Source organism: Equus asinus, chromosome 21, assembly GCF_041296235.1.
Source record: "Equus asinus isolate D_3611 breed Donkey chromosome 21, EquAss-T2T_v2, whole genome shotgun sequence".
In the NCBI taxonomy this organism is placed as follows: domain Eukaryota; kingdom Metazoa; phylum Chordata; class Mammalia; order Perissodactyla; family Equidae; genus Equus; species Equus asinus.
Window position 1 is genome coordinate 13,168,623 of NC_091810.1, and position 15,390 is coordinate 13,184,012.

The 15,390-nt window shown below is 46.2% G+C and overlaps 1 protein-coding gene across 1 annotated transcript; it reads right to left on the reverse strand.

Moving 5' to 3' along the window:
• Positions 1–14,565: 14,565 nt before the first annotated feature.
• On the reverse strand, positions 14,566–15,390 carry GP9 (glycoprotein IX platelet). The gene has a single exon (XM_070493092.1). The coding sequence runs from the start codon at positions 15,242–15,244 to the stop codon at positions 14,711–14,713; it is 534 nt and encodes a 177-aa protein (XP_070349193.1). The 5' UTR covers positions 15,245–15,390; the 3' UTR covers positions 14,566–14,710.

A 15,390-nucleotide genomic window follows, 5' to 3' on the forward strand; every position in this document is an offset into this window, starting at 1 on the left:
CACAGCATGGTGTGCCAAGCAGTGCCATGTCTGCACCCGGGATCCGGGCCCGCGAACCCCGGGCCGCAGAAAAGCAGAAAGCGCGAACTTAACCACCGCGCCACCGGGCAGGCCCCCCGTCTTTTCCTTTATTCAAACTTTATCTCCTCAGGGATATTTTGCCATACTTGTTTTTTGTTAAACCAAATTTTAATGCTGCGCTAAAGCTCTAGATCCGTGTTTCAGAAAGGGCTTTTGAGGAGTCTTCAAGCTTGTCAGAGCCCTCAGGGGGCGGGGTGGAGAAGGAAGGAAAGGCGGTGACGCCCGCGGCCAAGCAGAGAGCTGCTTTATCCATTTCCTACACTGGGTACTGCCTAGGAGTTTGTTGGAAAAAGGTCTTACTGCTACAAAGCTTTGAAAACCAACACTCTAGACTTTAAAAAAATTGTGATAAAATACACATACATCTACCATCTTAAGCATTTTTAAGTGTACCGTTCAGTAGTGTTAAGTATTTTCACGTGATTGTGCAACCCTCACCACCATCCATCTCCAGAACCGTTTCATCTTAGTTCTTGCAAAACTAAAACTCTATACCCATTAAACAACAACTCCGTAGTCCTCTCCCCCCGGTCTCCACTCCGGACTTTCTAAAGGCAAATGAACGGGTGGCCTCGGTGAGCCATTCTTTTTTTTTTTTTAAAGATTGGCACCTGAGCTAACAACTGTTACCAATCTTCTTCTTCTTCTTTTTTTTCCTTTTGCTTTTTGTCCCCAAATTCCCCCAGTACATAGTTGTATATTTTAGTTGTGGGTCCTTCTAGTTGTGGCGTGTGGGACACCACCTCAGTGTGGCCTGACGAGCGTGTCATGTCTGCGCCCAGGATCCGAACTTGCGAAACCCTGGGCCGCTGAAGCTGAGGGTGCGAACTTAACCACTCGGCCACAGGGCCAGCCCCTACCCCTTCATTTGTAGTTACAAAATAACATTACCCACATGTTTGTTAAAGGATACGACATCAATATATAAAGATTTGGTTAAAGAAAAGCTTTCTATAAGATAATTCAAACTTTCTGAACTCGAAGTAAGGTTATGATACAGGCCCGTAGCGTTCTTCTAGAATCTAGAACATCCAGTGAAGTGTGTGTGTACTCCTTCTGCTTTTGTTCTTAAGAGCAGGTCAGCATTGTGAAGCGTTAGATAAAGAACCCAGCAGGTTGGGCGAACGTCAGAGCCTGCCTTCTCTTTTTACGAGGACATCTTTGTAAACATCGCATTTGCTTTCTACTTAGTAGGGATACACAGACCTAAAATAAAGGAATAGGATTTTGTCTGTGTCCCTGTGACAGTTTGAACAAAAACAGAACAGGCTCAGCAGGGCTGTCAGAGCTCCGTTCAGCTCCTTATGTGCTGTCGCCCTGACAGCCCTGAGGTCTCGTGGTCCAAGATGGACAGCATCTGCATCCCAACCCACAGGAAGAGGAGAGCGGGAGAGGGACAGCCCTTTTTAGGGTATGATGAGGAAGTTGCCACATCTGCTTTCATCTCCTTGGACAGAATGTGGTCAACCGGCCACAGCTAGCTTGGGGCATCTGGGAAAAGCAGTCTTTATTCTGCACAGCCACGTGCCTGGCTAAAGGGCTATTCCCACGGCAAAAGGGAAGAACAATACTGAGAGAAATTCACTGTCTTTGCTGCATCCAGTTATCCCTGACCAGCTTGCAGGGGTGGCTGGAAAAGACCGAGGCGCTTTGGGTCAACTAAGGATGGGGTTGAATTCCAGCTCTCCCAAGAGCCAGCCCCGCAGCCTTTGGGGCATGACTTCCTCCCTCTAAGCTTACATTCCCTCTTCTAAAAAAAGACAGACAATTCTTCTTATCTTGCAGGGTTGTCTGAGGATTAGAAATCATATATTTGGTGCATATGTAATAATAATATATGTAAAACAAATAGGTGGTGCCCACTCAAGGAGGGTTCTCATTATGATTATCACGGCCAAGCATATGATTAAACAAACAAACTTTACTGATTGTGATGGATAATTCTATGTGTCAACGTGGCTAGGCCATGGTGCCCAGATATGTAGTTAAACATTATTCTGTGAGGGTGTTTTTCGATGTGATTAACATTTAAGTCAGTGGACTTTGAGTAAAGTAGGTTGCCCTCCATAATGTGGGTGGGCCGCACCCAATCAGTTGAAGCCCTGACTAAATAAAAGACTGACCTCCCCTGAGCAGGAGAGAATCCTGTAGCAGACAGCTGTCAGGGTTGAACTGTCCCGTCACTGTGGCTCAGCCCTGGGTCTCTGGACCTCCAGCCCTCCCTGCAGATTTTGGACTTGCTGGCCTCCATAGTTGTGGGGCCAGTTCCTTAAAATAAATCTCTCCTTGTCTATATGCACACATCCTATTGGTTCTGTTTTTCTGGAGAACCTTGACACACCTGTTTGTCTTCCAGAGTGCCTTCAGACACTCCGAGTTATCTGTAATATTGATTTCTGCCCTGCAGACCCTTTTCCTTTCTTCATCCAGCATTTTAGGGCCAACTTGAATTTTTAGGGAGGTGGGAAGAGGAAAGAGAGGGAAGAGGGAACGTTCTTGCTTTTGAAAATGGATCTGACCTTTGACCCTCTAAATTAACTTTTGAGATTCTGTCTTAAGAAAACATGTCTAGAAGTGGAAAAGTTTTATACACAGAGATTTCAATCACAATGTCATTTATTTGGGGTAGGGGAGCTGGGAAATAACCTAAATGTCCCAGAAAAAGGGTGTCCTAGAGATGAGCTTCAGGAAGGATTTGATTGGAATATTGATTGGCATTCCAACATTGATTGGAAAAATGCTGGTAAGTGCAAAAAACTGGATAGCTGTTTATAATTGCATTTTTTCACTTAAACCTGAATGTTCCCCAGTAGTAGATGAATGAATGAAGTTATGGTGCAGGCACCATGGAATGGAGTCTACCTTATTCCTAAAAATGATTAATGAATATGGAACATGGAAATATGTTCTCAATTACTCTAATAAGTAAAGCAATTTTAAATATTTGACAAAATACATATAAAAATTTTTTTCAACAGCCTGGAAGGATATTCACCTTAGCTTTAGTAATAAATATCTCTCTGGGCTGTTGGATTTCAGGGCTTTTTTTTTTTTGAGCAAGATTAGCGCTGAGCTGACATCCACTGCTAATCCTCCTCTTTTTGCTGAGGCAGACTGGCCCTGAGCTAACACCCGTGCCCATCTTCCTCTACTTTATATGTGGGGCGCCTGCCACAGCATGGCTTGCCAAGTGGTGCCATCTCCGCACCCGGGATCTGAACCAGCGAACCCCGGGCCGTCGAAGCAGAACGTGTGCACTTAACCAATGTGCCACTGGGCTGGCCCCTATATTGCTTTTTAAATGTAATTTTATTATCATTTTTTATTGTGGTAAAATATACAAGCATAATATTTATCATTTTAGCCATTGGTAAGTGTGCAATTCAGTGGCATTAAATACATTCATGTCGTTGTGCAATGGTAAGCATGATCTGTAGTCAAAGCTTTTTCATCACCCCAAACAAAAAGTCTGCTCCCACTAAACACGTCCCCCCACAACCCTGGCAATCCACTGTGTTCTACGCTCTGTTGCTATGAGTTTCACCATTCCAGGGACCTCATGCTCTAGGAATATTCTGACACTCCTGCGACAGGCCTACCCTCTAGGAGCGCTCGTGAAATGATGTCATGGTTCCAGGCAGTTCGGTGAGACGCAAAAGGGAAAATGCTTCCTGCTTGAACAGCCTGCCTAAGCCGCTAACGCCGGTGGGGGAGACGCCCCAGCACCAGCGCAGGGCCTGGGGAAAGGAGGGGCTTCGCCTCCTGTGCGGGACGACAGGAGAGCTTAAAATAAATGTCTTCTATGGTAGGTCAGTGGTGAATGTCTTTTTCTGTCATTATCTGTGAGAAATCAGCAAGAGTTGACTATTTTGCCGCAGTTTAATCAAGTTTCTCTTCCTATTGGTGTAAAGTAAAATTCTAGAAAGGGTTGTTTCCAGAGCCTGAAATCTGTGCAGCCCAGCAACCCCCTGAGGCCCCCGAGGAGGGGAGCAGCCAGTTATCCGGGTTGACCCCCCAGGATCCTTTTAGAAGTCCCCAAAGGCGTGAGTTATGGGGGGCTGTCACAAAATAGGTTTCACCAGCGGCTGTCAGGCACCTTTTAAGAAGGTCCCATCTGGTGGAGGGCACATAGGGGTTCACTCCCACCAGACACCTCGCCTCCTGGGGGGGCATTGTCTGAATTACCAGGAAGCTCAAATTTGCAATATTTGGTATTCTAATTTGTTTTAAAGAATGCCTGTATTTTAAGAACCAAATACCCTGACAGGTGAAAGAGGGGGAAGGTAAGAGGGAAAGGTAAAAATATTTGGGGTAGCATCTTTTTTTTTTAAAGATTGGCACCTGAGCTAACATCTGTTGCCAAAATTCTTTTATTTTTTTTCTTATTCTCCCCAAAGCCCCCCAGTACATAGTTGTATATTCTAGTTGTAGGTCCTTCTGGCTCTGCTAGGTGGGACGCCGTCTCAGCATGGCCTGATGAGCAGTGCTAGGTCCGTGCCCAGGATCCGAACTGCTGAAGCCCTGGGCCGCCGAAGTGGAGTGCACAAACTTAACCACTCGGCCACTGGCCTGGGCCCTGGGCTAGCATCTTATTTAAACCACAAAAAGAACTGTGTTCATCTAAGAATGTAATGCATCCATTTCGTGCATCCTTCCCGGGATCTTTTTATGTGCTGGATACAGAGTTTTCAGGCCACTCAGCAATGTCTGAGTTCCTGTGGTTAGCCATGGGAGGGCTTCTGAGGCCGACCTTGGGGGCCAGACTGCCTGGGCTCAAATCCCAGCTCTGCTGCTTACCTTTCTGCGTCTCAGTTTCCCCATCTGTGAAATGGGGAAAAGGAAGGCGACAATGGTGCCCACCACCCACTGCAGTGTGGTTGTTTGGAAGCTTAAATACCTTAATAAAGGAGGTACTTGGAGCAGTACCTGGCGCCTGAGTGTTGGCTAAACACAGTGGGACACAGAATAAAATAACCAGACAGGTGCACAGCTTGTTCCCTGCGGCACTGATTGTGGAGGGGGACATTGGCGCAATCCCATTTCTGTGAACAGAGGACAAATAAACCAGAACACTGATACTATGAAATACTGTGTGACAATTTAAGAGGGAGGTGGACCAAGTGGTGGCTAACAAGGATAGGTCTCTAAATTATGTGGCCATGAAAAAAGCCAGTTTCAGAAGAATACATAAATATGATACCATTTATGTAAAAACCTGCCATAAGACAACCATAATTTTGGTGGGCAAATATACATATTTGTAAGTGCATGGATAAGGTCTGGAAGGATCCACATCAAACGGATAGCAGGGGCCATCAGAAGTGGGAGCAAAGGTACCATTTTAATACTTTTAATTAAGGAAACAATACAGTTTAGCTTTCCTCTCTAAATTTAACCCATTTTATTAGTGATCTACCTAAAAAAGTAAAACTTTCCCAAGATTTTGAGACATTTCCCAAAGCCTGAAGTCTAAGTCACCACTGCTTATTATCCAGAGTGATTTAAAATTCAGGTTCCAGCCCCATTTAGAAAGCTGACAATCAGAGGCCAGGGTGTCTGTTGAATCAGGCTTTGTTCTTAGAAGGTTCCCTGGGCCATGGACTCACTATTCCCCAACTGAGGCAAAGCCTTCCACCCTCTGCTCTCTGCCATCTCAGACCCATGCTCAGGGGCTGGCTCAGGCCCCTTTTCAGAGTGGGACCATTCTTTGCCCAACAATGGAATTTGCTCTCATCTAGTTTGATGCCTCACCCTCAGGGGCTGGAGATGGTGAGCATCCTGGCTGGGCCTGGCAGGGAGGCCTGGGGAGACTCTCTGTTTGTGTGTGTGTGTGTGTGTGTATGTCTGCACACATGCTCACAGGGGGTTGGGTGAGTGCATATACAGAAAAAATGAGATGGGATAAAAGTGACATCAGCATCACGATGGAGTGAGCTTTCCTGGTAATCTCTTCTCCACCATACAACAACAAAGAGATTCACACCCCAACAGAGGACATCCAAACACAACAAAAAAGACATCTGAGAGAGCCATGCAGCCACACGACAGAGGGCAGAGAGGCTGGAGTCCCCCTCAGAGAAGGTGGAATGGGGTAAGAGAAAACTGCACTCCCTCCCCTAAAGACTGGGATCCAGGACTCTGGGCAGCCTCTGAGAGGGAAGGAACCAGGGAGGGGACGTTCATTCGTGGGAACATCAAAGATCCCTGAGGGCCCTCGCAGCCTAGGGGAAAGCCCCTAGCTAGGTAAAAGCTAACACAGAGGTGACCTCATCAGGCCAACACCCATGGAGACCAGATAGCAAGAGCAGAGTGAGAAATTATAGGTATTCGAGAGGAAGAAGAGAAGGAGAATGGAGCAGAAAGCTTGTTCAAAGAAATAACAGCAGAGAACTTCCCAAACCTAGGGAAGGAAATCCATGTGGAAGACACTGCCAGAGCTCCTAAATATGTCAACGTAAAAAGACCTACTGGAGGCATATAGTAGTGAAACTGGCAAAACTGAATGACAAAGAAAGAATGCTAAGGGCAGCAAGGCAGAAGGAAATAACCTACAAAGGAATTGTTATCAGGCTTTCAGCAGATTTCTCCGCAGAAACCTTACAGGCTAGAAGAGACTGGAATGAGATATTCAAATCTTTGAAGGGCAAAACCTTTCAGCCAAGAATTCTCTATGCAGTAAAAATATCCTTCAGATATAATGGAGAAATAAAAGCTTTCCCAGACAAACATAAGCTAAGGGAGTTCATAGCCATGAGACCTCCCCTACAAGAAATCCTCAAGAAGGCCCTCATACCTGAAAAAAAAAGGGGGAGGGGGGAGAAGGAGTTACAAAGCCTGGAGTAAGGAGATAAAAAATAGGTAGACAAAATCAGAAAATTGTAGCTACGTATGCATCAGAACAGGTTAGCAAGTACTCAAGAAGAGCGTTAAAGATAAAGGGAAGGAAAATACAATCTTTTCCAAAACAAAAGATAATCTCGTTTATCAAAACAAAGACAATCTTGTCATTTTAACCAGAAACAGACTACACAAGATGGAATAAGATGTGAGACAAACAGCATAGGAGGGGAAGAGGAAAGGGACTGAATTGGTTTAGTCTAAGGAAATAAGAGGCCAGCAGAATAGGGACTGTCTTATCTACAAGATTTTGAATACAAACCTCACTGTAACCACAAAACAAAAAAGCAGAACAGACGCAAATAATAAATAAGGAGAAAACAAGGAAACACAACATAAAAAACTACCTAACTCAATTGGTAGACCAAAATCCACTAGGAAGAGAAACAAAGGAAATTCGGGAGAACTGGACAATGAGTGATAAAATGGCAGCATTGAGCCCTCATATATCAATAATGACCCTAAAAGTAAAGGGATTGAATTCTCCAATAAAAAGACACAGAGTAGCGAGATGGATTAAAGAATAAGACCCAACAATACGCTGCCTCCAGGAAACACATCTCAGCTCCAACGAGAAACACAGGCTCAGAGTGAAGGGATGGAAGACAATACTCCAAGCTAATGGCAAACAAAAGAAAGCAGGTGCTGCAATACTTACATCAGACAAAGCAGACTTCAAGATAAGACAGATAAAGAGAGACAAAAAGGGGCAGAATATAATCATCAAAGGGACATTTCATCAAGAAGACATAACACTTATAAATATCTATGCACCCAACACAGCAGCACCAAAGTACATAGAGCAAAAATTGATAAACCTAAAAGAAGACATTAACAATAACACAATAATAGCAGGGGACCTCAACACTCCACTCACATCAATGGAAAGATCATCCAGACAGAAAATCAACAAGGAAACAGTGGAATTAAATGAAAAGCTAGACCAGATGAACTTAACAGACATATTGGAACACTCCATCCAAAAACAGCAGAATACACATTCTTCTCAAGTGCACATGGAACATTCTCAAGGATAGACCATATGTTGGAAAAGAAGGCAAGCCTCAATAAATTTAAGAAGTTGAAATAATAACAACATCTTTTCCAATCACAATGCTATGAAGCTAGAAATTAATTACAAGAAAAAAGCTGAGAAAAGGACAAAGATGTGGAGACTAAACAACATGTTATTGAACAACCAATGGATCATTGAAGAAATTAAAGGACAAATTAAAAAATACCTGGAGACAAATGAAAATGAAAACATACTATACCCACTCTAAAGGAACGCAGCAAAAGCCGTATTAAGAGGGAAATTCATCACAACACAGGCAAACCTTAACAAACAAGAAAAATCCTAAATAAGCAATCTCAAACTACACCTAACTGAATTAAAAAAAGAAAAACAAACAAAGCCCAAAGTCAGCAGAAGGAGAGAAATAATAAAAATCACAGCAGAAATAAATCCTATTGAAACAAAAAAGGCAGTAGAAAGGATTAATGAAACAAAGAGCTGGTTCTTTGAGAAGATAAACACAACTGACAAACCCCTAGCCAGTCTTACAAAGAAAAAAAGAGAGAAAGCTCAGACAAAGAAAATTAGAGATGAAAGAGGAGAAATAACAATGGATAGCACAGAAATACAATGGATTATAAGAGAATACCACAAAAAGCTATGTGCCAACAAAATGGACAAAGTAGAGGAAATGGATAAATTCTTAGACTCTTACAACCTCCCAAGGCTGACGCAAGAAGAAATAGATAATCTGAGTAGACCAATTACAAGGAAAGAGATTGAAACAGCCATCAAAAGCATCCCAAAGAATAAAAGCCCAGGACCGGACGGCTTCCCTGGGGAATTCTACCAAACTTTCAGAGAGGATTTAATACCTATCCTTCTCAAGCTGTTCCAAAAAATTAGGGAAGATGGAACGCTTCCTAACACATTCCATGAGGCCAACATCTCTCTGATACCAAAGCCTGACAAGGACAACACAAAAAAGGAAAACTACAGGCCAATATCGCTGATGAACATAGATGTTCATCAAAATATTAGCAAATAAAAATATTAGCAATCAAATATTAGCAAATCAAATACAACAATACATCAAAAAGATCATCATGATCAAGTGGGATTTATTCCAGGGACACAGGGATGGTTCAACATCCGAAAATCAATCAACGTGATACACCACATTAACAATGTGAGGAAGAAAAACCACATGATCATCTCAATAGATGCAGAGACAGCATCTGACAAGATCCAACAGCCATTTATGATAAAAACTCTGAACAAAACGGGCATAGAAGGAAATTACCGCAACATAATAAAGGCCATATATGACAAACCCACAGCCAACATCATACTCAATGGGGAAGAACTGAAAGCCATCCTTCTGAGAACAGGAACCAGACAAGGATGCCCACTCTCACCACTCTTATTCAGCACAGTACTGGAGGTTTTCGCCAGAGCAATTAGGCAGGAGAAAGGAATAAAAGGAATCCAAATAGGGAGTGAAGAAGTGAAACTCTCACTGTTTGCAGACGACATGATCTTATATATAGAAAACCCTAAAGAATCCATAGGAAAACTATTAGAAATAATTTACAGTAAGGTTGCAGGGTACAAAATCAACTTACAAAAGTCAGTTGCATTTTTATACGCTAATAACGAACTTACCGAAAGAGAATTTAAGAATACAATTCCACAGGCCAGCCCGGTGGCGCAGCAGTTAAGTGTGCATGTTCTGCTTCAGCGGCCCAGGTCCGACAGTTCAGATCCCGGGTGTGGACATGGCACCACTTGGCAAGCCATGCTGTGGTAGGTGTCCCACATATAAAGTAGAGGAAGATGGGCACGGATGTTAGCTCAGGGCCAGTCTTCCTCAGCAAAAAGAGGAGGATTGGCAGCAGATGTTAGCTCAGGGCTAAACTTCCTCAAATAAATAAATAAAAAAAAGAATATAATTCCATTTACAATTGCAACAAAAAGAATAAAGTATCTAGGAATAAATTTAACTAAGGAGGTGAAGGACTTATACGATGAAAACTATAAGACATTACTGAAAGAAATCGATGATGACATAAAGAGATGGAAAGAGATTCCATGCACATGCACTGGAAGAATAAACATAGTTAAAATGTCCATACTACCCAAAGCAATCTGCAGATTCAGTGCAATCCCAATCAGAATCCCAATGACATTCACGGAAATAGAACAAAGAATCCTAAAATTCATGTGGGCAACCAAAAGACCCTAAATTGCTAAGGCAATCCTGAGAAAAAAGAACAAAGCCAGAGGCATCACAACCCCTGACTTCAAAATGTACTACAAAGCCATAGTGATCAAAACAGCACGGTACTGGTACCACAAAAAGGCACACAGATCAATGGAGTAGAATTGAAAGCCCAGAAATAAAACCGCACATCTACAGGAAGCTAATCTTTGACAAAGGAGCCAAGAACATACAACGGAGAAAAGACAGTCTCTTCACCAAATGGTGTTGGGAAAACTGGACAGCCACACGCAAAAGAATGAAGTAAACCATTATCTCACAAAAGTAAGCTATACACAATATTAAACTCAAAATGGATCAAAGACTTGAGGATAAGTCCTGAAACCATAAAACTCCTGGAAGATAATGTAGGTACTACACTCTTTGACATCGAACTTAAAGGGATCTCTTTGAATACCATGTGTTCTCAGACAAGGGAAACAAAAGAAAAAATAAACAAGTGGGACTTCATCAGACTAAAGAGCTTCTACAAGGCAAAAGAAACTAGGATCAAAACCAAACAACAACCGATCAACTGGGAGAAAATATTTGCAAATCCTATATCTGACAAGGGGTTAATCTCCATAACGTATAAGGAACTCACACAACTGAACAACAGAAAAACAAACAACCTGATCAAAAAACGGGCAGAGGATACGAACAGACATTTTTCTGAAGAAGATACACAGATGGCCAATAAACATATGAAAAGATGTTCAACATCACTAAGAAACAGGGAAATGCAAATGAAAACTACACTAAGATACCACCTTATGTCTGTTAAAATGGCTATAATCACTAAGACTAAAATTAACAAATGTTGGAGAGGGTGTGGAGAGAAGGGAGCCCTCACACACTGCTGGTGGGAATGCAAACTGGTGCAGCCACTATGGAAAACAGTATGGAGATTTCCCAAAAAACTAAAAATAGAAATACTACATGACCCAGCTATCCCACCACTGGGTGTCTACCCAAACAAGTTGAAATCAACAATCCAAAGTGACATATGCACCCCTATGTCCATTGCAGCACTATTCACAATAGCCAAGACATGGAAACTATCTGAGTGCCCATTGACCAATGATTGAATAAAGAAGATGTAGTATATAGAAACAATGGAACACTACTCAGCCATAAAAAAGACAAATTCATCCCATTTGCAACAACATGGAAAGACCTGGAGAGAGTTATGCTAAATGAAATAAGCCAGACTGAGAAAGACAAACACCAGATGATTTCATTCGTATGTGGAATATAAACAAACACACAGATAAAGAAAACAGTTCAGTGGTTACCAGAGGAAGGGAGGTGAGGGGTGGGCACAGGGGGTGAAGGGGAGCACTTATGTGGAGACAGACAAGGGGTAATGTGCAACTGAAATTTCACAATGATGTAAACTATTAGGAACTCAATAAAAAATTTTTTTTAATAATGAGATGGGCACTCTGTGTTTTGCTGGGCCTGGTTGTGGCTCAGGGCCAAGGCTCAGTGTGTGCCCCACTTCGTGAATGCCCCTTCTTCAGCCTCGCCTCTTTCTGATCAAGCATGCATTACCCTAGCAAAGACCTCAGGGCCGACGATGCCAGATGCCCCCCTCCTGCCTGCTGCTGGGCACACAGGAAGAGCATGTGTCAGGCCTCCCTTGCAGTTAGAGTGGACAAGTGACTGGGTTCCAGACAATGATCACTCGTGAAGTTCACCTATACGACTCCAGGCCTGGCCACCAACATCCGTGCAGTCCTCTTAGCTCTCTCTGCTTGCCCACTGGCCAGAGGAATGCAGAAGGCCAGCAGAGGGCTCTGAGCAGGCCCTAGAAGACGGGTTTAACAGGAGTCAGGAGCCCTGCAGAAGGTCTCCTGGTGAACAACTGACCGCACCAAGGTGTGAGGGGAGCAAACCTCGACTAGGGTAAGCCGCTAGCAAGGTGGCGTGGCTGTCACAGCAACTGGTAAAAATTATCTCGACAAAGTCTCCATGGGCAGCTGGATTTTGAAAATACTCATGAAGGAGAAGACCATCAGGATGATGTCACGGTGACTGTTGGGATAGATTGATGGTGATGACATTTTGCTTATAATGGGGATAAGGTCCATGGATTTTTGGAGCTAGAGGTGACAGAGGTGGTAGGGAGATGGCGGTGGGGGGTGGTTAATGTCAACTCATGTGGCTGATGTCTGTGGCTGTGACGGAGAGAACAGAATGGGTGGCAAGTGTGAGGCTAGTGTGCAGGCCGTGGTGGGAGCCGGTAGTGGTAGAGATGGGGTTGATGGCTGTGGGGGAGGGGAGAATGTGTCCCTGGCTGTGGAGAGAGGACTGTGGCTGACTGTGGTTCTACAGGGGACAGTGGTGGCCGGTGGAGCATGGTTGGTTGTGGTGGTGGGAGATGTTGATGCTGGGGTTGGTGGCTGTGGAGTGGGTGGGGATTGTTCAGATGGCTCTGTTGTGGTGGCCTTGCTGCCTGGGATGGAGTTGGTGGGGACGATGGAGACGGTGAATCGAACTTCCCAGTGGACCTGTTTTCCTGGTGCTCTCGTGTGAATCTGTTATCTACCTCGGGAAATCCCTGCCTGGCCACTGGAGTTCCCTCCACTCCTCCCCACCCTCGGGGAAGTCGCCAGTCGCCTGGATGGTGACGCTGGCCTGCCAGGCTCCTGGGAGTTTCTCCCTGGACCAAAGCGCTCAGCCAACGGATCAAGGCTTGTGATTGCTGCAGCACCAGACCTGTGGCCACGTGCATTGACCTTAGGAAGGAGCAGGGGCAGAATTTAGGGGCACCCCTCATGGGGACTTGGGGGCTGAAGGGTCTTAGTTGTATGGGACCCCAGGGGCCAGGAAGCTTTCAAGGGAGCACTTTTCAGGTGTGAAGGGGACCTGTCTGGGACCATGCCTGTGAAGTGACTGTCGGGGCTCTGGGCCCGCATCTTCCTCTGTACAGTGTGGGAGAACAGGACCTTCCTTCCGGGTTTTCACAGGGTACAGAAGAATGCCCCCTGTGAAGGGCTTCCCACAGGGCATCGTACATACGACATGCCCATAAGTAGATGCCGGCTTTGACTGTGGATCTCCTTAGGCAGCCGTGTTACAGCTGGTTCCTAATGCAGATAGCACGGACTCTCAGCCTGTGGACTCCATCCAGTCCATTAATATATTTTATTTGTCTGCTGATATATATTTAAAATTTTTTTTATTTAATTGCTAACACGAATAATTTAGAGATTTCACATAAAAATCTAGATTTCCAATATTTCTGGAAGAACGGAAGACTGGGCACCTGGGTCCTCATCCACATGGCGACATTCGGCTGGGTCTCTTTGGATGGAACATGGGCTCCCCAGTCTGCCACAGTCTCCACCACTCCCTACTGCCACCCCTCCCCCTGGGTTTGGGGTTCCTGTTTCAGACTCACCTCTGTGGGGAGGTGCCCTCCAGGTGCAATCTGTGCCTGCTTGGCCTTCCTTGTGGCACCCTCTGACCCACAGGCCACCCCCAGTTGGCACTGTTCTTATCAGCTCACAGGTCTGCGGGCCCACCACATGGAAGTCCCTGAGGGAGGGACCTTGGTGTACTCAGATTTGGATGTCGCTTGGCCAGTAAGGATCCTATAAAAGTTGTCTCGTATTTTAACTGCTGGCATCAGAATTCCTCAGAGGGAGAGAAGTGTCTTGTTTGAAGAATGTGGTGACGTTGCTTGGGGTGGAAGGGGCATCCGGGAGCTGGAAGTTTCTGATGTCAGCACGTGGAGGGGAGTTGTTTGCGTGAGAAAGGGAGGAATTCGTTGTTTCTTTTCTGAAGAAGAAGGGTAGAGAGGGGGAAAAGGAGAGAGAAACTACTAGTGCAGGAGGAGGTGAGAGAGAACGGGGTGGGTGAGCCCAGGTGGCCTCCTGGCCAGCAGAGAGGCCAAAGGCCATTTTGGGGACAGTGAAGTGCCCTTTGGGGTATGTCTCTTGCGGAGGTGGAAATCTCTCCTCTGCCCCTGCCCGGGGTCTTCAGGGCCTCCTGCTCTGCCCAACTGCTGTGTTGTGAGAACAAGCTTTTTGTGGAATTGGGAGAGGGGCCGAACAGGGACGTGAAATGGGCCTGGGCTGCCTGGGGCAGTCCATGTGGGAAGCAGGAGCCGGCAGACAGAGGACGGCAAAAGAACCGGAGTCCTGGGACCAGGCAGACCAGGTCCAGACATCGTGGGCTCGGGGGTGGCTGGTGGGGGGCAGCCCACTTTACTAGGAACTTGGCGGGCAGAGAAGCCCCAACTGATATCTGATAATAACAAAATGGACTCAGGTTTTCAGAAAAAGCCAGACTCGGGTGCTGAGAGGAAAAGACATCTCTGAGCTTAGATAAAATGGCTGAGCAGCCGGTTTATTTTGAGCTCCTGGTGGTTCGGGCTGACCAGGCTGCTGGGGTCGGAGGAAGGGCTCAAGTCCTGGCCCCTGGCCTGGGGTGACCCTGGGGGCCTGGGCTCAGTCCAGGGGCTCTATGGTGGTGCATAGCAGGCCAGCCAGGAGAGCGAGGCCCAGCACGGCCACGACAACCAGCGCCACAAGCCCCCAGACTCCCGGGGGGGTCCAGGATGCCTGCTGCTGCCAGCCACAGTTGCCCAGCTGGTAGCCTGTCAGCTGGCCCAGCGGGCGGCTGGTGGCGAGGTCGGGGGTGGCACAGCGAACAAGCAGCAGGGCCTCGGGCACGCGGTCCTCCAGCCAGAGGCGCAGGTAGGTGAGGCTGCAGTCACAGTGCCAGGGGTTGTTCAGCACATCGAGGGTCCGCAGCTGGGGCAGGTGGTCGAAGGCACCCGGGGGTATGGAGCGAAGGCTGTTATTGGCCAGCAGGAGGTGGCGGGTGTGGACCGGCAGGGCAGGCAGGTCTGTGAGTCCCCGCCCCTCGCAGTCCACCCGCAGCCCCATGGTTTCCAGGGGGTGGCAGGTGCACTGTGTGGGACAGTCCTTGGTGGCCTCCGCCGCAGCCCAGAGCAGGAAGAGGGCCCCCCAGGCAGGCATTGAGCAGGCTGGCTGTGGAGAGAGTAACCGCGAGGTGAGGGAGGGCCTGGCAGCTGCACCTCATCCTGAGGGCCAGTGGGCACTGTGGGTGCAGTGGGACCTGACCTGGGACAAGGGACAACTCACTTCCCACCTCGGGCCTCAGC

Coding starts and splice junctions, on each gene's coding strand:
- GP9 (XM_070493092.1), bottom strand. CDS start 15,244: ATGCCTGCCTGGGGGGCCCTCTTCCTGCTCTGGGCTGCGGCGGAGGCC.